The following is a 24597-nucleotide window of genomic DNA, read 5'->3' as shown; positions in this document are numbered from 1 at the left end:
CCCATCTGTCATGCCTCATGTTCAGTGTGTATATGCGGCCACTGGACAAGATTGTGCAGAGATTTAGAGTGAGATGCCATCAGTATACTGATGACATCCAGCTCTACCTCTCTTTTTTCATATGACCCAGGCCCTAGTGCAGAATTTGGTGGCATAACTTCTAACAAGGGTAGGATGCCAAGAAGACAACTTCACTGCTTCAGAGTCTGCACTGGCTCCCAACAGCTTTTTAGGGAAAATTTAAGGAGCTGGTTTTGGCCCATAAGGCCCTAAATGGTCTGGATCCTGTGGACTTAAGAGACTAACTTCTCCTTTATGCCCTATAACAATCCCTAAGGTTAGCTGAGAATAACCTCCTGCAAGTACCATCAGTGTGCCTAGCCTGTGTGGCAAAATTGCATAAAAGGTTATTTACAGTACTCACTCCTCAGCTCTGAAACTCCCTCCCTCTTGAGGCCAGTTGTAGCTCATGCCTTGATGTCTTTCAGAAACTTTGTAAGAACATCCTGCTTGGTAAAACATTTAGCAAACATAGCTTAGTTAAGAATTTTTTCAAGGCATTTCTGTTTGGTGTTGACACTCTATTTGCTCTTTAAGTTATTTTGATTTCTTGTTCATGCTCCTGTTTTACAAGTTATTTTGTTCATTTATTGCAGAGAGTGGTAGTAAGCCATGTTAGTTAGCTAGTTAGCCAAGCAGAAGGTAGGGCAGAGTGTTACCTTATAGACAAATTAATCCAGAGAGGCAAAAGCTTTAATAAATAACAGCTTTCTTCTTCAGGTGGTATTCACAGCATCTGACAAAGTAAATTGGTACTTACAATAGCTTATGTCTCTCTGAATTAGTCTACAAGGTACCACTCTGTCCTGCCTTCGGCTTGTTCTCTTATTATAAGCTACTCTGAGCCCTTGTTGGGAAGGGCAGCATAAATCAAATAAACAAATAAATATATACACAAACAACATGTCCATGAAACTTTTCTTAAATAATTATGTTTTTCTTCCCCTTTTCATATCTCAATTTTTCTTTTAACTCATTTTCATTCATCATTCCCTTTTCTGAAAAAAACATCAACACTAACCATGTCTACACGAGATGCTGACTGTGCAGTAGCCTGATACTATGGCACAGTAGCAGCACATGGCAAGAATTGTGACATAACGCTACTGCACAGTAGTATTAGGTTACTGTGTAGCAATGTTACAAAAAGGCATTTGTTGGCACTACTGCACAGTAACTTGGGTTACTGCACAATCAGTCCTTGTTTATACAAGGACTAAATGACTGTGCAGTAACAATTGCACAGTCAGTGTCGCATGTAGACACAGCCACTGAGAACTGTTAAATATCTGCTTAAGTAAAGCAACCTTCCTGGTATCCCTTTAGTTACACTGCTGTTGCTAAATATACACACGTACACATTTGCCCTTCCTGATCCATTCTCCACATTAATAGTTTTGTTCCACCTTGAATGGCTGAACTAGATACAGGAGTTTAGAGGTCTTTTACTGTATCCAAGCTAAAAATCTCAATGTTGCCAGGAGAGGCTCATGTGCCTGTAGAGCTCAAGGTTTTGAATTCTGTTTCTGCAAATGAACCACTCAGAGGGCCAAACACAACTGAACTGTTTTTTCTACATAATATTTTCTGTGTAGTGAATAAAGTCCAAATTTATTACTTACAACATTACTTCTGCTGCAACTGAATGAGATAGTGGATCCGTGCATGGTCCTTACAGAATTAATGTGTGGCAGGTTTCCAGCTACAATCTGGAGATGCATAAAAACAACACAATAGGAAAGATCAGGGAAACTAAGGATTGATACATAAGATTTTCCTCAGAAGACTCAGTTGTAACAACCACGCTGAGCAGAGTACTGCTATTATGAAATGAAGTTGCATAAGGATGGAGTTAGTGGAACTACTAAAATATTGCCAGTTTGAAACTTGACACTGTAGTAAATGGTTATAAACTGACTGAAATTGCCTTCAATTTATTTGTTGTTCTTAAGAATTTGCTCAAATTGCACAGTTGAATAATTTTCACTTGGTCTGTTTGAAAACATCATTAGGCTATTTTTCCCATGTGGTTAGATATGTTAAGTCACATGGTATGGTTTCTTTTCACTGATTAAATGACATTTTCCAAATCTGAGAAGAACACTTTTTTGATGAATCTGTAATACTTTCAGGATTCAGTTTCAGCCTGATTTCCAGATCTAAGCACTGGTCAATTATAATAACACTAAATCCAGTACATGTTAAATTAAAATGTTTGTGATTCCCTAGTTTTTGCATTTTAATTTTTAGGCCAAAATGGGCTCTGCTGTAATCAGTCAGTTTCTACTGGATAATGCTTTGCATTGTCTGAGAGCTCTGGCTCAGAATTACCCTTTAAACCCCAGATCATTTGTTTATTTGGCAGAAAACCCTTTTAGAGATGTCCTCTCCTTGGAGATCTAAATACCTGTGCCTCCCACTGCACTGGTACTTTTACCAATGTTAGTGAGGCTAGACTGCTAGAATTACGTGGCTGCTTTAAAAGAAATGCAGTGGTTCCAACTTTTTTAATCACTGTTTTTACCTTCATCGCTCTAATCATGTGCACTTTGAGATATGCTGCCAGCTTGTCTCTGTGGTCTATATGATACAACCATTTTTGCCTCTTCTCAGGAAAGCTGTTAAATACAGCATCAGTAGGCCACAGCATGGTGAAAGGTCTGTGGACAGGGTTGTTAACCATAGTGAGTAGCCCTGATTCCTGTTCAGAGACACAATACAAAGCATAAATGCACAGTATAAAAATAATAAATGGATCTGGTATCTGCATGGACGGCCCACACAGCCCCAAAATGAAGCATTTCAGGAAAAGAATGCAAACAGCTTACCTTCAGAAGTTTGCTGTAGATTTTGTATCCATATGCTTCTGCCACATCAGTGATGTTCTGCTATAAAAATAATAGAAAATGTTGGTTGCAAAATGTGAATCTGAATTTTACTTACTGAAATTCCAGGTGAAAAAGCAAAACTGCCAGCCCTCAGAGCCAGAAATTTTCCATTGCTGGCAAAGTTTGAGCAAGACAAAGCTGCTATTTTGTTTTCTGTCATGTAGCACTAATTTAATATTGTTAAGTAACAAACCAGAGCTGTAACTGGTATTGTATACTACACCCTGCACCAGCAATTGCAAGTGTCATCCTGCTACTGGAAATAGCCACTGCTAGGTTTTGGTGTGGCCAGTATCCAGGAAGTTAATGTAGCAGGTGCCAGGTGTAGAAGCCCTCTCAGCCTCCCTACTGCAAACTCTACTGCTGCTCACCCCTGTTGCCAAGTGCTGATGATCATAGGCACTGACTTATTTTTGCTGGGGTGTGGATGATGGACATGTGTAAAGTTTTATACATTTCACACAGCTCTCTCCTCAACGGGGGCCAGCACCCTTGGGCCCCCATATATTCAGTGCCTCTGCTGCCGATTTTTGTTCACTAGGGACAAACATAAAAGGCAAATTTGGCAGTGGTACAATACCTGGGAAAAGGGTGGGGAGGCCAGAGGGTGCCTTCCTCCAGCAGCTATTGAGATAACCTAGTAGGTGCTGGCCTGGCCATGCCATCTCCATGTACAGCATCAGTTATTCCCAAAAGCAGGACACCTCCCACCATAAAGCACTATTGGTAAATTCCAGTCTCAAGCCCCACTGCCCAGAGAAAGGCCAGAAAAAGGTACTCCCCGTTAAGGGACTTCCATTCTGGTGCCCCCTCTAACTCTACACCTGGGGATCATGCCTGCTCAGCCACCTTTAGTAATGCTACTGCAGCAAGCAGACCCCATGGGGCCAAATAATTCATTTTACCCATTTAGGCAGGCAATGCGGCACCTAGATATTAAACCCCAAAATTCAAGATGGGAGGTATTCCCCTATTTGCTCAGAGAATCTGCATTTCAAACATATCTTTGTAATATCCTGCACAGGTTAATACTTTAAAACCTAGTGAAGGCTGTTCTCTGCATATAAGAAAATTTAGACATTTGTTTCTATAGTGTGATTTTTACTTAATGATCTCTGAACACACCTTGGTCCATCACTTTTGTCATTCCACTTGTAGGCATGACCCACTTTGCTAACAGAACTTCCCTACCCCAACACCAACATTTTGAAAGTACCCTTCACTACAAAATCTAAGAATTTTTTACTTGTCACACTATAAAAAAATATTAAAATATTGTTCTTATAAACTTACCTGTGATAGCTGAGAGGGAATGCTAAGACCCTGAAGTTCACCTGGGATTAAAATCTTGTCAATGATATGGATCACTCCATTTACTCCAACAAGATCACTGGTTATGACCTTAGCATCATCATTTAGATACAAACTATTCTGAGGAAGAAGGAACATACAATGTACATTTCAAAAGAGATGCTCCTCTATTATGCTCTTTCATTTGCAAGATGCTTTCATAGAATGATAGAAAGGAGGCTTGGAAGGGACCACAGGAAGTCATCCAGTCCAATCTGCTGTTTAAGGTAGGATTGGTCCCGACTAAACCATCCCAGTCAAGTATTTGTCTAACCTACTCTTAATGATACCTCAACACCTCTGAGTAGCCTGTTTCAGTGCTTAAACAGTCCTCATAGTAGAGAGAGCTAGTTAGCTGTGTTAGTCTGAAGTCAGGCAGAAGGCAAGGCAGAGTGGCACTGTATCAACTAATTAATTCAGAGAGGCCTAAGCTTTGTAAGCTGACAAAAGCTTAGGCCTCTCTGTATTAGTTAGTTGATACAGTGCCACTCCGCCTTGCCTTGTGTCATCCTCACAGTGAGAAAGTTCTAAGCCTCTCCACGCCTTCTAAATAAAAGGTACTAGTTCTGTATCTCCCTCCACTAAAACAAAGGGTTTAGGAGAAACATTTTACAAGCTTGGGAGGTGCCAATTGGGGGCAAAACAATACGGGGAAATGAATTGTCACTAATATATTACCTCTTTCACTGCAATATGTATTTTGTGTCCTGATAAAGCCACAATGGACTCTTGCATCTCCAAGTCACTGGACAACAGTTTACGACAACCCACAATGTGGTAGCGCAGCAAATCTTTGATGAGGGTGTGATTCTCCCATTCAGCAAACTAGAGAGAGGAAAATGGTATAAAAAGGTCCACATGTTAGGACATTTCTTGAACAAGAAATCAAGACTGTGAAAATAAATTTAGCCAGTAGCTAAACAGAACACGAAATGTTCTACTTTATTTGCTCTGCCTACCCTTCCCCCTTGGAGGAAGTCCAGTCTCATTCTAAAGCCAACAGAACAGACAGAAGGCAGCTGAGTTATAGGGATATATTCCAAAAAGGCTCTCATAAGACATCAGATGCTAGGAGCAAGAGAAAAGTTGAGAAGAATACGGTTGAGAAGAAATGGCAGTATGGCAGTGAACTCCTGGGGTTTGCCACCCTTCTGACCACAGATGAGCTCAAAACAAAGTTTTGTACCCACTTTGGGGAAGTACAGAACCAAGACACCAAGACTGAATATCTCTGAAGATTATTCTGAACACCTAGTTCTCAACTTTGAGGTTTGGGACCAACCAGCTTGACTGCTGACTGCACCACTGAATTGGAGGAGACTGCAAATTAAACTAAATTGAAAACAAATCACCTCCAAAGTGTTTATTAAAGGAAGTGTGAAAACAAACTAATTAAATACCTTTTACTTTGTTCTTGTACCTATATTTTCACTATGCTAGGGATTTTTAATCTAACAACACAGAACTGCACCAAAGAAGTTGTTGAGGACTAGAGCCAATGTGAAAACTTTTAGGAACTGCACACATTTTTATTTTCCTGGTTAGCATCCAGAGTCAGCCCTCACAGGTGTTTCTTCACAATGTTTGAAGACTTGGGTATATGTACTCTAAATGCCTCCACGATTCACATTTTTAATATTTTCTGGTAACCAGAAGAACTCATTTTTCCTCCAGTGATCCTGGATGGTTTCATCAGTGCCAGAACTGGACCCTGGCATAGCTCTGAAGGATTCTTCCTTTGCTAAGTGTCACAATGATACAAACACACTAGAGAAGTCTACCAAGCTGAGAGACAAGATGACTAATTTATCTCCTCTAGGAAGATTAATTAAAGTAGGAACTATTCTCCACATTACCAGTAAAGTAACTACGTCAATAGGAGTAAGGGCTGGGTTAGAACCAGCTGCATAATCAAAGTGGGGTGAGCAAGGAACCAGCTGCATGTGTCAACTTAGTGGGGAGGGTGCAAAATAGTGGCCCCTGCCCCGTGTGACCTTGCCACCCAGGGCACAAAACTGCTCAGTTATGCCTCTGGTTAGAGCTAAATAAGTATGATAACAATTGGTCACTTGTGCTTAAATAACATTGACAATTTGGGATGGTTTCAAAACCCTATGAAACTGGAGTTCTTTGATTCACTTAAATTGGTTTAGTGAAACAGACTCTCTTAGAGGACATCATCATCAACAGACCACACAGAGTAGCTGTAAAAGTGCAGGGTTCAGAGACGGCCATCCCAAGAAGGTGCTGCTTACCATTGTACTGTTCTGTATTGACTCTGCACTTGGAACAAAGATGGTGAAAACTCCGGCTCCTTGTATTTCCTTGATGTTAGAGGCCTAATGCAAGGAGTGATTGCCATCAATTAAAGCAGAACAAAAAAGTACAATTTTGATTATAAGGCCGTTTAAAGAAATTGCCAAGTAAATTTTAAACCTTTAGACAATAACAACTGTGCCACCAACCTGGATCTTGTTGAAGAATATAGCAGCTGCTTCACTCCTCATGAGCTCCTAGAAATAAAAACAAAATATTAATGGTGAGATTATGTTTCAGTCTCTTGGTTTTTGATGAAGAGAAAAAATTCATTAACAGCACACTGGCTTTTCCACTTTACCCCAGAGTATGCCTAGCACATGAAACAGCAGCTCAGACTATAGATGGACCTGCATATAAAGTGCTTCAAAGCCTGCCTTTATTTGAAGTGCTTCTATTTTGGAGGAGGCCATAACAGTACTGCACAAATGTGTAGGCTCCTCCCACTTCAAGTGCCATGAAATGTGAAGGAGTTGATAATGTTGCTTTCCCCACAGCGGGCCTTCACCTTGGCTCGGCACTGATGCCAGTATTGGTTTTGGCTATAAGTTGCCATCTTTGCCACAACCCATTTATACATGGCTTGATTCTGCTGGTTCTTCCTGAGACACCACTTGGTGCTCCCCTTCTTCCAGAAGTAGTAGACCAGGGCCTCTGCTCACCTCCAATTGGTGGAGCATTTAGTGGGCCTGGACATTGTATGATGCAGGTCATTTGTATGGAGAGTGGGTGCTCAAAGACCACAGTCAAGAAGCCAAGTTTCTAGGGTAATGGTCCAGAAAATGGTGGCCATGGCAAGCCTTTGTGCTTGGCTCTAAAAAGGTAAAATCAAATGAGGGTTAGAGCCTGTGACCCAGAGCATCAGAGTTTGCAGTCTGTGTAACAGGGTCCTGCCTCTGAGGATGGCTGTGCAGCCTTTTGGCAGCCACTCTAATCCTGTCTAACTCTGGATTCTCAGGGTACCACTCTTTCTTTACCTGCTACGCCTCACTGGAAACGAATGTGAAGTGGAGAGCCTGCCCTCAGAATACGAAAATGAACTGGAGGTGCTTCACTCTACCCTGCTCATCACTGGGCCACCTTGCTCTGGTCCAATCCCTGGACTTAATCCCCTGAGCAGGGTGTTTCTCCCTCTACTTGGCTTCAGCCAACTCATTTTGTTAGCCTCTATCTGGGTGGGGCTCACTCTTCTCCTAGTGTCCCCAAATGGCTACTCTTCTCTGGTACTTGCTGGATCTCCTGAGCTACCCTTTTCATAGACCTTTCATAGGATTCTTGTCTATATGCACAAGCCTCTCTCTGTCTCCCACCCAGCTGATCCTTAAACGGTAATCACAGGTGTGTGGGAACAAGGGGGCAGGGTGCAATTGTTCTCAAATTGTTCTTTTTTGGTTTTTGTTTTCATGCCTAGTCCCACAGTGTGTGCTTTTAACTGGATGCTTTTAACTCTTGTTTTTTTAAAACTGTTTTTTTTTCACTTTTATAAAAAAAGGTCTATCAGAGTTAAAAAATCTCTCTCTCTCTCCAATCTCTGCTCCCTGACAAGTCCCTCTTAGGGCCTGCAGTCTCAGCCACCTAACTGTTCCTTCTACAGGGCCTTCTGGCTCTTGGCCTTGCCCACAGTCCTTTTGCAGGGCTTTCTGGCTCTAGCCCCTGCCAAGTCCTTAGGGTTCTAAGTGTAGCCCCTTGACTTGGTGGTCTCTTTTCATGTTAGAGACCTCCCTGACTAGCAACATCTATCTGGGCTCTAAGCCCACTAATCCAGGGCACAGTATCTTCCCCAGGCATTTGCTGGGTCTTCATCTACAATTAATGTGTTGTCCTAATAGTCTACTCAAACCAGTTACTGGGATCTGTCTGCTGCTACAACTTCTCTGAGGTAACAAAGGGGAGAAACATTAGGGATAAAAACCCTACCCATAAATACCCCTTCGTGACAATTGCCTGAATATAAGGTAACTTGGGAACTTTACCTGGGTCTACATATGAACCACCCCTTTAGTCCCAGACTTAACTAAATTTCTCACTTATAGAGCAGGCACATACACCCAGCCGGTCTTATTCTGGTCATGCCAACAGCCTGCAGCCACTAAGTGGTACAAAGTCTTGAACAAGACAAACTACATTATTCCCTATATAATAGTTTCCATTAATAACAGAACTTAATACTAAGCCTACTAAGGGCTCTTGTCTGATGTACTACTGCAGGCACTATTATTTTTCATCTACTGAAACTGAAATGTTTTCTGACTTGTTCAGTGTTACCTGTGTGGATACCTTCAAGAGTGTTATATATAAGTTGTTAGATTGGCCCAGGGATGGCCGGAGGGAATGGGAGGGAACAGCAGAGCAGTAGGCTCTCTGAATAAACAAGCTTTATTGTTTTATATGTTAAACTCCTTCGTCTTTTGAGAAAAACACAACCCAAGAAGTCAGTAAAAAAAGCTGGGTATGGAATGCAGGCTTTTTGACACTCACTTTAGAGTCATACTCACTGAACCACTAGTTCTGTCCCCATTCGTACTAATGAAGATCTATAGAAGAACCAGAGGCTCCTCCAGAAAAAAGTCACCCTTCTAGTTGTCATCTCAACACAATGGTCACATAGAATGACAGACTCACTTTTCAGAAGAGAGTTTCATTGTAATGCTTTCTTTCTGAGAGAAGTTATTTTCCTTTCTGCTTTCTTATTATCTCAAGTGACTCATGGGCAGAATGAAAAGAAATTTATTTCTAAACCTTGTGGATCTTTCATATATTTCTCAACTCCTTTGCTGAATCTCCAGGTATTTCCTGGTCACTGTTGTCCATTATCCTGCTTGTTCCCAGCTGCTGCTTCAGAGAAGGAAGTAGCTCACCCAAAATAAGTGTCAGTTAAAACACAGTCCTTTCTGAATACAGTTTACCTGATATATATTGCCTCTGCAGGTGAATCCATCTCCAAAACTGCCCGGACTACAGGAACATCTGCGAGTCCCAGGTCCTGTGTACTCGCAGATACCAAATTGACTACAGCCTCCATTATTCTAGTAGGAAAAGTAAGGATAGACATACATCCATAGCATTACCAGCTTGAAAATTTACTCACATCCAAACAGCAGAACTTGCCCTTTCTTCTGCCCATATCAGACTCAAGGTATTCTCTGACATCCTGCTTATGTGTCCTATGTCTTCTTGCTACAACTCAATATTTTATGATTACAACTCATCTACCTAGTGAAGCTTCTGAGCTTTTAGTTCACATCCTAAACTTTATTTCACAATAGCAATTTGTACCACATGTCCATGGGGACACACTTAGAGCACCATTTGGTGGGTTACCTTCATCCAGATCTAAAATGGACAATAGGGATTTCTTAGTTGAGAATAAAGAGTATACATAAGGAATGAGTGGAGAAAGGCCTTTCTGGGATATTTTCCAGTATAGATAAACTCCTAGCCTTTTCCTTTAAAGGCCTCTCCTACTTTGCCAGCAAAGATTGTTCCCACAGAGACAATCTCCATCAAGCCCAAGAGAAAAATAAAGCTATCCCCCCATTCAAATAAATCTCTCTGAAGGGTTTAGGTTGCTAACTCTTGCTGAATTTATGCTCATTTCAGTATCTTCAGGTATCTGGGCATCCATCATTCTTTTCAGCAACTTCTTTGGATGAAGGGATGCAATGAAACAAAAATGTATGAATTGTCTTTGAGCTTTTTAAAGGAGACATAGGCTTGGAATAGCGAGACAGCATGAAGCCACAACTGCACTCAGTCCTTCATTCTTCTGAGACATATATGGGAACATCATATAGTTTATAGTGTGGAGAAAGGAGGGCACACCCTTTTTCCAGCCCAATCTACTGTCCTCTTACTACATACACTCCAAATTTGCTTCTCCCTTGGATTGGGTTTTTATTAATGAAAAAGCAAAAAAAAAAAAAAGGTAAAAAATCAAGTCAAATTTTCTCCCCATGCTTGACTGTTCTTAGGGTTCCTCTTTCAGGACACTTATGTTCATTACCTGGCTACTAACTTTCCTTACAACTTGGTATATTAACACGTAGATGAATAAGTCGGCAAAAGTTCCTGTAACACTCCCCTTGTGGGTTCAACACAAGAGGAGTTAGTGGGGCTTAGTAGGGCATTAGTGGGGTACTTCAAGGGACATTTCAAGTCAAAATTACAGGAGACTAGATATCAAGTACCATATTTACTCAAACAGAAGATGACCCTTATCATAAGATGACCCCTCAATAATTAGATTTGATATATGGAAAATGTATAAATTTGTTATAATATTCCAGGTATAAATTCTAATTATTGGAGGTTTGCCTTGAATTTGTCCCCCTCCTACTGCTACAGCATGGAAAATGAATCTGGGGGATCAGATAGCCCCTTTGCTTTCTGCTCCCCCCTGCAACTTTTTCCTCTGGCAGCCCCTTCCTCCTCCTCTTACCATCAGAGGAAAACATGCTTACTGCTTTCCCTGAGCACATAAAAGTGAGGAGCAAATCTGAAAACGTTAACCTTGAAATTAAAGCTGGTTGTAGCAATTTGCATATAGTACCCATGCACTTAGTTCATCTAGAATTAATGGTTGTTACCATTTATTGAAACTGCTGCAAGTTTTAGCCCAGATGTTTCACACAGACACATTTGCACAGCACTCTGGCACCTATTTATATGTAGAATAACCTTTTGGGGTTTTTTGGGGGGAGGGGAAGGTGTCATCCTACGTGTACTTCCCAGGCCCAGAAGCCTTGGAGTTCAGATGCCTCTAGTTTTGCTTGCTCCTAGCCAAAAGGCCGAGGAGCAGCTAGGGGAAAAGTATAAAAACGATCTGACATTGCCACAACATTGGCAGGAAACTACCACAAGGATAGCTTAGTGCAGTCCTTTTGTTAAAAAAATAATTAAAAACATACAACTATACATATGAAATCCTTAAACAACATACATCAACTTTCCACAAAATAACCCCTTACAGAACTCTTTTTCTTCATGTAGAAACCCATGAAAAACTATTACCTTAGTAACCAAATTAAATTCTCCATTGGGGTACATGGCAGGCTGCAGGGACTTGGCACTAATTTTAGACTAACCACAGAGGGAAGCACCAGGCCCTACACAGCTCAGGGGCTGTGCCACCCAGCAGCAGCTTGTGCAGGCAGCCCCAACTGAAGGAAAAAAAGTGGTGAGGAACCTGATCTTTTTTTTTTTCTCTTAGAGCCCAGGGCCCAGTGCTTCCCTCTGCAGTTGCGGTGCCCCCTGGCCAGCTCTTGGGTGGGCTGCTAGCGGGTGGGAGCTGCCCAGCCGGGGTGGGGAAGGGGGAGGGGGAGGAAGTACGGCTGTGGAGGGAACCACTAGGCCCCTGCACAGCTTGGACATCATGTATTACCTTCTGGAGGTTTTTCCTCATCCTCAAAGTCAGTGTCTTGGCCAGTGGGGTCCCTCAAGGCTCTGTCCTGGGACCCATACTGTTCAACATCTTCATTAATGATGTGGACATTGGAGTCAGGAGTGGACTGGCCAAGTTCGCCGATGACACCAAACTTTGGGGCAAAGCATCCACGCCAGAAGATAGGCGGGTGATCCAGGCTGACCTGGACAAGCTCAGCAAATGGGCAGACGAGAACCTGATGGTGTTTAACACCGAAAAATGCAAGGTTCTCCACCTTGGGAGGAAAAACCTGCAGCACCCTTATAGGCTCGGCAGTGCTACGTTGGTTAGCACTACAGAAGAAAAAGACTTGGGGGTCATCATTGACCACAAGATGAACATGAGCCTGCAATGCGATGCTGCGGCTAGTAAAGCGACCAAAATGCTGGCGTGCATCCATAGATGCTTCTCGAGCAAATCCCGGGACGTCATTCTCCCCTTGTACTCGGACTTGGTGAGGCCACAGCTGGAGTACTGCGTCCAGTTTTGGGCTCCACAATTCAAAAAGGATGTGGAGAAGCTTGAGAGAGTCCAGAGAAGAGCCACACGCATGATCAGAGGTCAGGAAAACAGATCTTACGATGACAGGCTGAGAGCCACGGGACTCTTTAGCCTGGAAAAGCGCAGGCTCAGGGGTGATCTGATGGCCACCTATAAGTTTATCAGGGGTGACCACCAGGATCTGGGGGAACATGTGTTCACCAGAGCGCCCCAAGGGATGACGAGGTCGAATGGTCACAAACTCCTGCAAGACCGTTTCAGGCTGGACATAAGGAAGAATTTCTTTACTGTCCGAGCCCCCAAGGTCTGGAACAGTCTGCCAGCAGAGGTGGTTCAAGCACCTACATTGAACACCTTCAAGAGTAAATTGGATGCTTATCTTGCTGGGATCGTATGACCCCAGCTGACTTCCTGCCCTTTGGGCAGGGGGCTGGACTCGATGATCTCCCGAGGTCCCTTCCAGCCCTAATGTCTATGAAATCTATGAAATCTATGAAATAAACTTATAATCCTCATTAAGGAGTGTAATCAATCTCCAGTTGTTCAGGAGTTCCTTTCCCCCTTTCTTGAAGAGTAAGATTACAACACATTTTGTAAAATCTCTCTCTGTCTCTCATGTTTTCCCCACTGCAGAGCCTCCTCTCTCATTTCTGTCCTGGTCTCTTCCCCCTTCTTTTCCTCACTGTACCTTTCTGATTTTTGTGGTTCTTTGAGGAGCCTGACCTTGGTTGCAAAAGCTGTTGGGCACTTATCAAGTGTCCCTCCCCACCCCACAAACAATGCATTTTATGAACTCCTGGCACTCTGCTGCTTTGCATCCCATCCCTTCACACCTGGAACACACTATGAGGGGACACTATGGAGCCAAGTGCCTTTTCTTCCCACATCTGCTACATGGATTCATTTGCCCATGGTGTATTATAAAATCCTGGTCTGGCCCTATCTGGGCCACTGGCAGGAGCTGCTGCACCCCACTTGGTCTCCACTCATTTGGTTTTAATACTGCTTGAGTCCTCCAACACCCCATCCAAATACCATATTTGTCCCAAATACCATATTTCTACCCACAGAACTCTGCACATATTTTTCCTGACACCTTTCTGTCTTCTGCCCCTAATATATCCATATATACAATTGAAAAATAGTCACTCTTTCCCTTGATTGTTCTGCTGCTACAAACTTTAACCATTTTAAATTCCTCCCTCTCTCCTTCCTCTGCACATTTCTCCCAAAATTTGTCATATCTCTTTTTGTTCCAAGAAGTCAGTTGCCACATCTTTCAGTTAGAGAAGGCAATCATGCCAGGGAGTGTTTGGCCTGCACCCCAAATATCTCCAACTGTATGTAAAGGGGTTGGGTTTTTTTGATTAGCTCAAATAATATTTTGTTTCCTGGGCACACTTGGCCCACAGGAAACCTCCTACTTCAATCAGTGCTCAACAACACAGTAACATAGTCCATAAAGAGGGATTCATAGTTCTGGGGTCTCTCCAGCCCCTGAGAAGGTGCTGCCAGCTTTGTACTGCTCCCTCAACACCACAGCGCAGCCTTCCTTCTCTCCCTCAAGTGAGCTCCCACTCATAGCCTTGCATTGCTGCTGCCTTTGATGACATCCAAGTGGGATAAGTGGATTGTTTTAGTCCCTCCATGATAAGCAAGTTCAGGGCAAAAGTTAGTAATGTGGTTCTTATCATATTAATCACCTTATTACAGTCTTTCAAGTACTCAAATCCCACTTCCTCAAGTTTATTTATCCTTTTTCCAATCTCCTCTGGACCTATCCCATTTTCTTAATGTTCTTGCCAGGTAATGGTAAAAAAATAGTCTTCCCCACCCCCTCCATTGTCTCTTTGCAGAACATATAAAGTAAATATATATGGCATTCCCCAGCCTCCTAATTCCCCGGCTTTTTATAGCTCCATTCTGGCTACCCTTTCTTTTTACTTCCTCCCCAAAAATGCATATCTGCCTCTGTACCCTCCTTCTCTATTGCCATGATGGTTGATACACAAGTCACATGTAAAGGGTGACTGGCAAGAGTGCCATTTTCACCTCTTTACCTTTGGAAGATAGATAAAGTTCTACCACTCCATGATCCAAAGATCTGTCTCACTCTTGTCTCTAACCTCTCTTGCACTTCGTTCCATTCCCTTTGGCATCCACTGGGATTTCCAAGATCTTGATTATACATTCTATCACCTACAGTCTGAACTTCTGTAAATTCTCCCAATTCCCCACACCCATGAATATACTTTTCATCTTATTTAATTTTGCCCCTGACACTTTACTGTAGTCCTCAGTATGCTTTAATACCCTCTTGATTAATACGCTGTTCTTCACCACCATGTTCACATCATCCATATATAATGTGCATTCAACTTCTCTTTCTGTTATCTTCACAACACTTACCAGCTTATCATCACAAATTCTCTGTGCCAATGACTCCATCATGCACACAAAAAGATAAGAGGACAGCAGGCATCCCTGTCTTACCCATTTATATGGAAAATGCTTTGCTCAAGTAACATTTTACCAGAACTTGACTTCCTGCTTTACTGTATAGCACTTTAACTCATCCAGTCAACTTCACTGGAAGACCCATCCTCCAAAATACATCAAAAATGAAATAATGTTCAACTCTATCATAAGCTTTTTCCAGGTTTTCCTCTCCTGCACATCTAATATGACATCTCTAATTAACCATAGGGTCTGGGATAGCTTTCTCTCAGGAATGGCACACATTTCATAGTTTCATAGTTTCTAGGGTCGGAAGGGACCTGAGTAGATCATCTAGTCTGACCCCCTGCCATGGCAGGAAAGAGTACTGGGGTCAAATGACCCCAGCAAGGTGTTCATCCAGCCTCCTCTTAAACACCCCCAGGGTAGGAGCCTGCACCACTTCACTTGGAAGTTGGTTCCAGATCCTAGCCGCCCTGACTGTGAAGTAGCGTCTCCTGATATCCAGCCTAAATCTACCCTCCGCCAGCTTGTGACCGTTATTTCTGGTCACTCCTGGCAGTGCTCGGGGGAACAGGGACTCCCCCAATGTCTGCTGGTCCCCCCCTGACTAATTTATAACAGGCCACTAGATCCCCCCTCAGCCTTCTCTTTTGGAGACTGAACAGGTTCAGGTCCCTCAGACTCTCCTCATAGGGCCTGCCCTGCTGTCCCCTGATCATGCGAGTGGCCCTCCTCTGGACCCTCTCCATGCTGTTCACATCCCTCTTGAAGTGTGGCACCCAGAACTGGATGCAATACTCCAACTGCAGTCTGACCAGTGCCGCATAGAGGGGGAGGATCACCTCCTTGGACCTGCTCAAGATGCATCTGTGGATGCATGACAAGGTACGGTTGGCTTTCCTGACTGCCTCCCCACACTGCTGGCCCATGTTCATCTTGGAGTCAATGATGACTCCTAGGTCCTTTTCTGCCTCAGCTTCACCTTTTCCCCAAGGCATCACTTTTCTGCATGTACACAAATGCCAGGAGCTTGGGGAATAAGCAGGAGGAGCTCATCCTCCTGTTCAATGCAAATAATTACCATGTCATAGAGATAACGGAGACCTGGTGGGACTCCACCCATGACTGGACCTTGGGTATAGATGGCTATACCCTGTAAAGGAGGGATTGTGTAGATAAAAGGGGTGGGGGTGTATCTCTCTATCTTAAGGAAAGCTATGCATCCCTGCAAGCTGATATTGGCAACCAGGGTGGATGACTGGAGACCCTCTGGGTTAAAATTCGTGGGGACCATGGCACAGGGGACACAAAGGTGTCTACTACAGACCTCCCACCCAAAGTCCTGAGCCTGACCAGGAGTTTGCCCAGGAACTGGCTGAGGCCGCATGCTCCAGGACCATGGTTGTCAAGGGTGATTTCAATTACTCGGACATCTCATGGGAGGATCACTCAGCAAAATCTGAGCTGTCGTAAAGCTTTCTCTCGTGCATGGATGACTTCTACCTGACTCAAGAAGTCTATGGGCCAACAAGAAGCAAAGTGCTGCTTGATCTGGTACTGGCTACTGGGGATGACCTAATCGGCGACCTAGTGATCTATGGGAAGCTGGGTGACAGCAACCATGAGCTGATCACCTTCACCATCCACCGTGAAGCTGGCAAGTCAGTCAGCAACACAGTAGTCCTTGACTTCAGAAAAGCTGACTTTGACAAGCTCAGGAGGCTTGTCAGTGAGGCCCTAAGGAACCATGACCCAAGGGAGAGGGAGAGGGGAGTTCAAGAAGAGTGGTCGCTCCTCAAGGGAGCGATCCTCAGTACACAAGCTAAGTCTATTCCATTTCGGAGGAAAGGCAGCAAGAGGGCACAGAAGCCCCCCGGCTCTCCAGGGATCTAGCAGACCTTCTGAAGATAAAAAGAAAGGCCTACAAATGATGGAGGATGGGATTCACCTCCAAGGAGGAATATTCTGCACTGGTCCAGTCCTGCAAGGAGCAAACCAGGAAAGCCAAGGCTGCAACTGAACTCCAACTAGCTTCAAGCATTAAGGACAATAAAAAGTCCTTTTTCAGATATGTGGGGAGCCAGAGAAAAAGCAAGGGCAACATTGGACCCATGCTGAACCAGATGGGGCAACTGACAACTGACGCCCAGGAAAAAGCCAACCTGTTAAATGGGTACTTTGCGTCGGTCTTTCATCAGTTCCATGGGATGCCCATGCCAGCTACGGGACAGGGAGGTCCAGGTGAGGGAGATCCCCTGCCTTCCATAAATGCTGACCTCATGAAGGAACACCTTGAGAAGCTGGATACCTTCAAGTCAGCCGGCCCTGACAATCTACACCCCAGGGTACTCGAGGAGCTGGTGAGCATCATAGCCTAGCCCCTGGCACGCATCTTTGAAAAGTCCTGGCACTCTGGTGTAGTGCCCAAAGACTGGAAGAAAGCCAATGTGGTGCCTATCTTCAAGAAAGGGAGGAAAGTGGATCCAGCTAACTACAGGCTTATCAGCCTGACTTCTATCCCAGGGAAGATCTTAGAAAATTTTATTAAAGAGGCCATCCTTAATGGACTGGCTGATGTCAACATCCTAAGGGATAGCCAGCACGGGTTTGTTGTGGGTAGGTCTTCCTTGACCAATCTCATGTTCTTCTGCGACAGGTGACCTATCACCTGGACAAGGGAGAAGAGACTGATGTCATATATCTTGACTTCAAAAAAGCCTTCAATCTGGTATCCCATGATCATCTCTTGGCAAAACTGGCCAGTTGTGGCCTTGGGTCCACCACAATCCATTGGCTGGGGAACTGGCTCCGTGGTCGGACCCAGAGGGTAGTACCTGATGGCAGTCACTCATCATGGTGTCTTGTGACCAGTGGGGTCCCCCAAGGCTCTGTCCTGGGACCCATATTGTTCAACATCTTCATTAATGATGTGGACATTGGAATCAGGAGTGGACTGGCTAAGTTCACTGATGACACCAAACTTTGGGGCAAAGCATCCACACCAGAAGACAGGAGGGTGATCCAGGCTGACGTGGACAGGCTCAGCAAATGGGCAGAGAAGAACCTGATGGTGTTTAACATCGAAAAATGCAAGGTTCTCCACCTTGGGAAAAAAACCTGCAGCATCCTTATAGGCTCGGCAGTGCTACGCTGGCTAGCACTACAGAAGAAAGAGACTTGGGGGCCATCATTCACCACAAGATGAACATGAGCCTCCAATGCGATGCTGCAGCTACTAAAGTGACCAAAATGCTGGCTTGCATCCATAGATGCTTCTCAAGCAAATCCTGGGACATCGTTCTCTCCTTGTACTCGGCCTTGGTGAGGCTGCAGCTGGAGTACTGTGTCCAGTTTTGGGCTCCAGAATTCAAAAAGGTTGTGGAGAAGCTTGAGAGAGTCCAGAGAAGAGCCATGTGCATGATCAGAGGTCAGGAAAACAGACCTTACAATGACAGGCTGAGAGCCATGGGGTTCTTTAGCTTGGAAAAGTGCAGGCTCAGGGGTGATCTGATGGCCACCTATAAGTTTATCGGGGTGACCACCAGTACCTGGGGAAATGTTTGTTCACCAGAGCACCCCAAGGGATGACGAGGTCGAATGGTCATAAGCTACTGTGAGACCATTTCAGGCTAGACATAAGGAAGAATTTCTTTACTGTCTGAGCCCACAAGGTCTGGAACAGCCTGCCATCGGATTTGGTTCAAGCACCTGCATTCAGCACCTTCAAGAGTAAATTGGATGCTTATCTTGCTGGGATCCTATGACCCCAGCTGACTTCCTGCCTTTGTGGCAGGGGCTGGACTTGATGATCTTCTGAGGTCCCTTCCAGCCCTAATGTCTATGAAATCTATGAAATCTATGAAACTAGGCTCGTCCGGGGAAGAGGAAGATGAGGGCAGAGGAAGCTTGGACCACTAAACCAAGCATCACCCACAAGAGCAGCCCAGCCTAGACTGATGATGAGCATAACAAATAGCCAGGTAAGCAACAGGGGCCAGGGCAGTACTGAGATTAGGGGGCCAGTGCACACATCTTCAGGAGGCCTCAAATGCCTCTACACAAACGCTCATAGTATGGGAAACAAGCAAGAGGAGCTTACCCTCCTGCTACTTGACACCAACCCAGACATAGTGGAGCTCACAGAAACGTGGTGGGACCCAACACACGACTGGGCAGTGAATATCAAGGGCTATAGGCTGTACAGGAGGGATAGGACAGGGAGGAAAGGTGGGAGTGTGGGGCTTTACGTCAAGGAGGAATACACATCCTCATCAAGTAGCTCAAGGTCAGAGGAGGGGCACACTGAAGTGTTCTGGGTTAGAATACAAGGAAGTCGAGGGGAAAGAGACTTAATGGTGGGAGTCTACTACAGGCCACCCATCCAAGGGGAAGAGCTAGACAGGGAATTCTTAAGTCAGCTCACGGAGGTAGTTAGGTCAAAGGACATGGTCATCATGGGTGACCTGAACTCTCCAGACATCTGCTGGGAAGAGCAATCAGCCAGGTAGGTTCATGTAGGTTCCTAGCCGAAATACAGGACCTCTGTCTAACCCAGGAGGTGCACAGCCTCACCAGGGGAGACTTCTTGTTGGACCTGGTGCTGGCCACAGGCGATGACCTGGTGAGGGGGCTGTGGGTGCTCGACCACCTGGGCGACAGAGATCATCGCCTGCTGGAATTCACCATCCAGCGCAAGGTGGCAAAAGTCTGCAGCAAGGCAGCAGCCCTAGACTTCAGGAGGGTGGACTTCAATGAGGCAAGGAGAATAGTCGGGGAGGCACTGAGGTCCCAGAGGGGAGGGGAGTCGGGTGTCCGAGAAGAGTGGTCATTCCTTAAGGAGACGATCCTCCAAGCCCAAAGGGAGGTAATCCCAACACAGATCAAAGGGGGCAAGAGGGCACAAAAGCCCCCATGGCTCACCAAAAGCATACAAGAATGTCTCCTAGCTAAAAGGGAGGTGTACACCCAATGGAAGGGAGGGGCCACCACCAGGGAGGACTATACCTCGGTTGCTCGGGGCTGCAGGGGGACAGTCAGGAAGGCCAAGGCAGAGATGGAACTGGGATTAGCTACCCGGATCAAGGACAACAAGAAGTCCTTTTTTAAATATATAGGGGGTAAAAAGAAGCTATTGGGTAACGTGGGGCCTCTGCAAGACACACTAGAAAATCTGGTTGTCACACCACATGACAGAAGTGGAAGTCTGTTCCAAACCTTTGGGGCTTGGACAGTAATGAAGTTCTTCTTTATGTCCAGCCTGAACCGGTCACAGTGGAGTTTGTGACCATTTGATCTTGTCATCCTTTGGGGGGGCTCTGGTGAACAGTCGTTCCCCCAGATCCTGATGAGCACTCCTGATAAGCCTATAGGTGGTCACCAGATCACCCCTGAGCCTGCGCTTTTCCAGGCTGAATAGCCCCAGTGCATCTCAAGCAGGTTCAAGGAGGTGATCCTCCCCCTCTATGCGGCACTGGTCAGGCCACAGCTGGGGTACTGCGTCCAGTTCTAGGCGCTGCACTTCAGGAGGGATGTGGACAGCATGGAGAGGGTCCAGAGGAGGGCCACTCGCATGATCAGGGGGCAGCAGGGCAGGTCCTATGAGGAGAGGCTACGGGACCTGAACCTGTTCAGCCTCCACAAGAGAAGGCTGAGGGGGATCTTGTGGCCTGTTATAAACTAGTCAGGGGGGATCAGCAGGCACTGGGGGAGTCCCTGTTCCCCCAAGTACTACTAGGAGTGACTATGAATAATGGTCACAAGCTGGCAGAGGGTAGATTCATACTAGATATCAGGAGGCGCTACTTCACGGTCAGGGCGGCTAGGATCTGGAACCAACTTCCAAGAGAAGTGGTGCTGGCCCCTACCCTGGGGGTCTTTAAGAGGAGGCTGGATGAACACCCTGCCGGGGTTGTTTGACCCCAGTACTCTTTCCTGCCATGGCAGGGGGTTGGACTTGATGATCTGCTCAGGTCCCTTCTGACCCTACAAACTATGAAACTATGGATGTTTGGTTCCCTAGGGACAACTAGCAGCAGCACATCTTGTGCTGCAGGAACTTGTCCCTGGGGAACACCCATGCCACACGCGCTTTGGCATGCAGCAAGTTGCCCTGGGTGGGGTAAGGGAGGCTGGGTCCTGGGGTCCTCTTGGGGTTGCAGCCATGGAGATTCTGCCACACAGAGCCTGGCCGTCACCTGCAGCATCACTCCAGGAAGCCCAGCTTCACTTTTCAGTAGTGTGTGCTGGCCGAGCATGCGTTGCATCATTTTTCCTCCTCATTCTTTTTTTTATCCCTGGATAACAAAACCAATGGAAAAAAACCCAGTGCAGCACACACTCAGGCAGCATGCCCTTGCAGCATGGAGAACGTTGGATTGTGTGGTATGTGGTGCTGCAAACATATTTGCAGCACCACATACCATATAACTGAGCTCATTGGGATGCATCCCACCTGCCCATCCCACTCCCAGATGCCACTGCCCACCTGCAGCCTCATCCCCTCTACCTGGATGAATGCATCCTGCCTGCAGGAGTCTCAGGTCAGTCTTCATGGAGACCCCACCCACCTGCTTCATGCAGCGCCCGCTATGGTGGGTGCAGGGCAGACAGGCCAGGGGCCTGGGCAGCAGGGACAGGTCTGGTGTTGGTGGCAACACTGGGAGCAGCAGCCAGAAGGAGCCACCACCACTGGTGTTGCCAGGAAGTGGAGTTAGGTCGCTGCGCTGCCCCAGCCCTCCTGTGCACCCGGGGTGGTGGGACCAGCCACATGCACCATGGCCTGGGATGCTCCCTAAACCTGGGCCAGGCAGGGCCAAGGGACCCACTGTGCACCGGATAAAATCTCTTGATGGGCTGAATCCAGCCCAAGGGCCATATTTTGCTCACCCCTGTGCTAAACAGTCACACATTTTTTGGACAATACTTTTGTCATCAATTTGTTGTCTGTGTTTAAAAGGGTTATTGGCCTTCAGTTGCCTAACAAGTCTTGCTTTCCCTGATTAAACATAATTACCACAGCTTCTGTAAAATTCTCCCATCTCCCTATCTTCCATTATTTCCCAGTATGGCTCTATTATATCTGTCCCCAGCCACTGCTAACATTTTTCACGGAATTCCACCAGAAGTCTTTTTCCTCCCGGTGCCTTCCCCCTTGCAAGTTTTTAAGCAGTCTACCTCTCACACTTAACTTCTCCGATTTTTGTTTCTTTCCATCTTCTATCCCTCCCTTTATCCCCTCAAGGAACACCTTCATTTGTCCATCATCCACTTCCCCATCTTTTGAACAACACTTCATAAAACTCTGCTGCCACACCCATCACCTTCACACTCTCTTCTATTTGGATTCCTTTTTCAGTTCCTCCTGCTTTCACTTCCTTCCTTCTTTCCCTCAAGTTCACTGAAAAATACTTATATCATCCTTCCCCCTTTTCCACCCAATGTCTTCTGGTCAGAAAGATTCTCTCATCCATTTTCCTTTTGAACCATTCTTCAGTCCGTCGCTTCATGTCTTCCAGTTCTTCTTTCACTCTTACTACCTCCTTTAATAATTCCTGCTTCTTTGCCTGCATTTCTTCTAGCTCTTCCACCCTCTTCTTCACTTCTCTTCAACCAATATTGCTGAAAAATTCTCTTGTTCTTCACTTTCTATCCCAGAGCTTCTGTAATATCTCTTCAGAGTTCTCCATCTCCATCCTTGATACAGTTCCACATATTCTTGACAAGTCTCCTTATCTTGTAATAACTGCACATTTAACTTCCACATCCCTTTCTCCCTACCTTCATTTTTTCTAAACTCATTTCCATTCTCAGCATCTGATGATCACTGAAGGTTACACCTAAGATCTCCTTTCCAGTCCCGAGCCTGTTTGACATTAATATAAAATCAATCCACAATACTTGTCTCCCACTCATTTCCACCCTTGTAAACACCTTCTCACTGGCCCATACATCTTTTAAACCTCTTTCATTATATTAATCCATACTTTTGACAAGCTGTCTAGCTTTCCCTTCCTTCCATCCCCTCTCCTATCCCCCTTCTCAATAATGCAATTGAAATCTCCCACCAAAATTTGCTGCCTACCTTCACCTACATGCACGTCTAATTTCTTAAATAGGGCAATCCTTCCTTCTCTTTCAGCTGGTGCATATATATTAAAAATCTCTAACACTTCCTTTTCGAACTCCACCACTATCTGTTGCAATCTCCCTTCCAATCACTTCCACTTGCCACACTTCCACTGCCTCACCCTTGACCAAAACTGTGACTCCAACTGCTGTGTTTGTATCTGACCCTACCCACCAAGATGGTCCCCATCTCTTTACAAAATGCTTATAATCCCTCTGCCATGGGATTACACACTCCTGAAAACATATTATATCCACTTTTACCCCACTTAGTATTGGTATAATCTTATCCCACCTCTTCCTTGATAACACACTCCTGACATTTATAGATGCAAGACACCAATGTCATAGTTTCATAGTTTCATAGTTAGTTGGGTCGGAAGGTACCTGAGCAGATCATCAAGTCCGACCCCCTGCTGTGGCAGGAAAGACTACTGGGGTCAAACGACCCCAACAAGGTATTCATTTAGCCTCCTCTTAAAGACCCCCAGGGTAGGAGCCAGCACCACTTCTCTTGGAAGTTGGTTCCAGATCCTAGCCGCCCTGACCGTGAAGTAGCGCCTCCTGATATCTAACCTAAACCTACCCTCTGCCAGCTTGTGACCGTTATTCCTGGTCACTCCTGGTGGTGCTCAGGGGAACAGAGACTCCCCCTAATGCCTGCTGGTCCCCTCTGACTAGTTTGTAACAGGCCACTAGATCCCCCCTCAGCCTTCTCTTGTGGAGGCTGAACAGGTTCAGGTCCTGCAGCCTCTCCTCATAGGGCCTGCCCTGTTGTCCCCTGATCATGCAGCTGGCCCTCCTCTGGACCCTCTCCATGTTGTCCACATCCCTCTTGCAGTGCAGTGCCCAGAACTGGATGCAGTACTCCAGCTGTTATGCTTGTCCATTTAAATTCCCCCCTTCCTCCCGGCTTGTCCACCTTCTTTTTTCTAAACTTCATAGCATGTGATTTCTTTCTTTTCCCAATTTGGCTCTCTTCTTTCTCCTGCTCTATCCTCACTCCTTCTTCTTCCTGTTTGTTCTCTCCTCTTGCCCTTCTGTCTCCTCTGTCTCAAGTCACTTGTCCCACTTATTTTTCCTTCTCTCCCCTCCTTTGTTACCAGCTGCACCATGTCACCTACTAAAATTTCACTCTCTTCCTCCCAAGTTCTTCCTTCTTATGGTGTTACCCCCACTGTCACACATTCTGACTCAACATCTTCTTCCTTACTTTCCTTTTCCTGTCTCTAGTGGTCCTCTGCAGATGTAGCTTTATTTGAGAAAGACCATGGGCATCAGCACTGTAAGCATCCTTCTTTCCTGCAAATAAAACACTTTGGTATTTCTTGGCACTCTGCCACCAACACTAACCAGATGCACTAGTCTAAGAGCAGGTGCAACCTAAGGATTCTGGGCGAACTGTATACAATTTCATGGCTCACCATGACATGAAAAAGAGTTGGCAATGAGGGGAATTGTACTTAATGGGCACTA

General features: G+C 45.3%; 1 protein-coding gene across 1 annotated transcript in view; it reads right to left on the bottom strand.

Moving 5' to 3' along the window:
• The window catches only part of STAB1 (stabilin 1), a 217488-nt gene that overhangs the window by 49958 nt on the left and 142933 nt on the right, over positions 1 to 24597 (bottom strand). The window contains exons 45-52 of the mRNA XM_090022768.1: positions 9521 to 9640; positions 6764 to 6811; positions 6554 to 6637; positions 4977 to 5123; positions 4242 to 4379; positions 2889 to 2948; positions 2585 to 2761; positions 1683 to 1769 (exon numbers count right to left, since the gene is read on the bottom strand). Coding sequence (XP_089878894.1) covers positions 1683 to 1769; positions 2585 to 2761; positions 2889 to 2948; positions 4242 to 4379; positions 4977 to 5123; positions 6554 to 6637; positions 6764 to 6811; positions 9521 to 9640 — 861 coding nt within the window. The remainder of the gene's footprint in view (positions 1 to 1682; positions 1770 to 2584; positions 2762 to 2888; positions 2949 to 4241; positions 4380 to 4976; positions 5124 to 6553; positions 6638 to 6763; positions 6812 to 9520; positions 9641 to 24597) is intronic.

Source organism: Crocodylus siamensis, chromosome 11, assembly GCF_052110815.1.
Source record: "Crocodylus siamensis isolate JL-2025a chromosome 11, ASM5211081v1, whole genome shotgun sequence".
NCBI lineage: Eukaryota > Metazoa > Chordata > Crocodylia > Crocodylidae > Crocodylus > Crocodylus siamensis.
The sequence above is the reverse complement of the archived record's forward strand: the minus strand, read 5'-3'. Positions and strand labels throughout refer to the sequence as shown.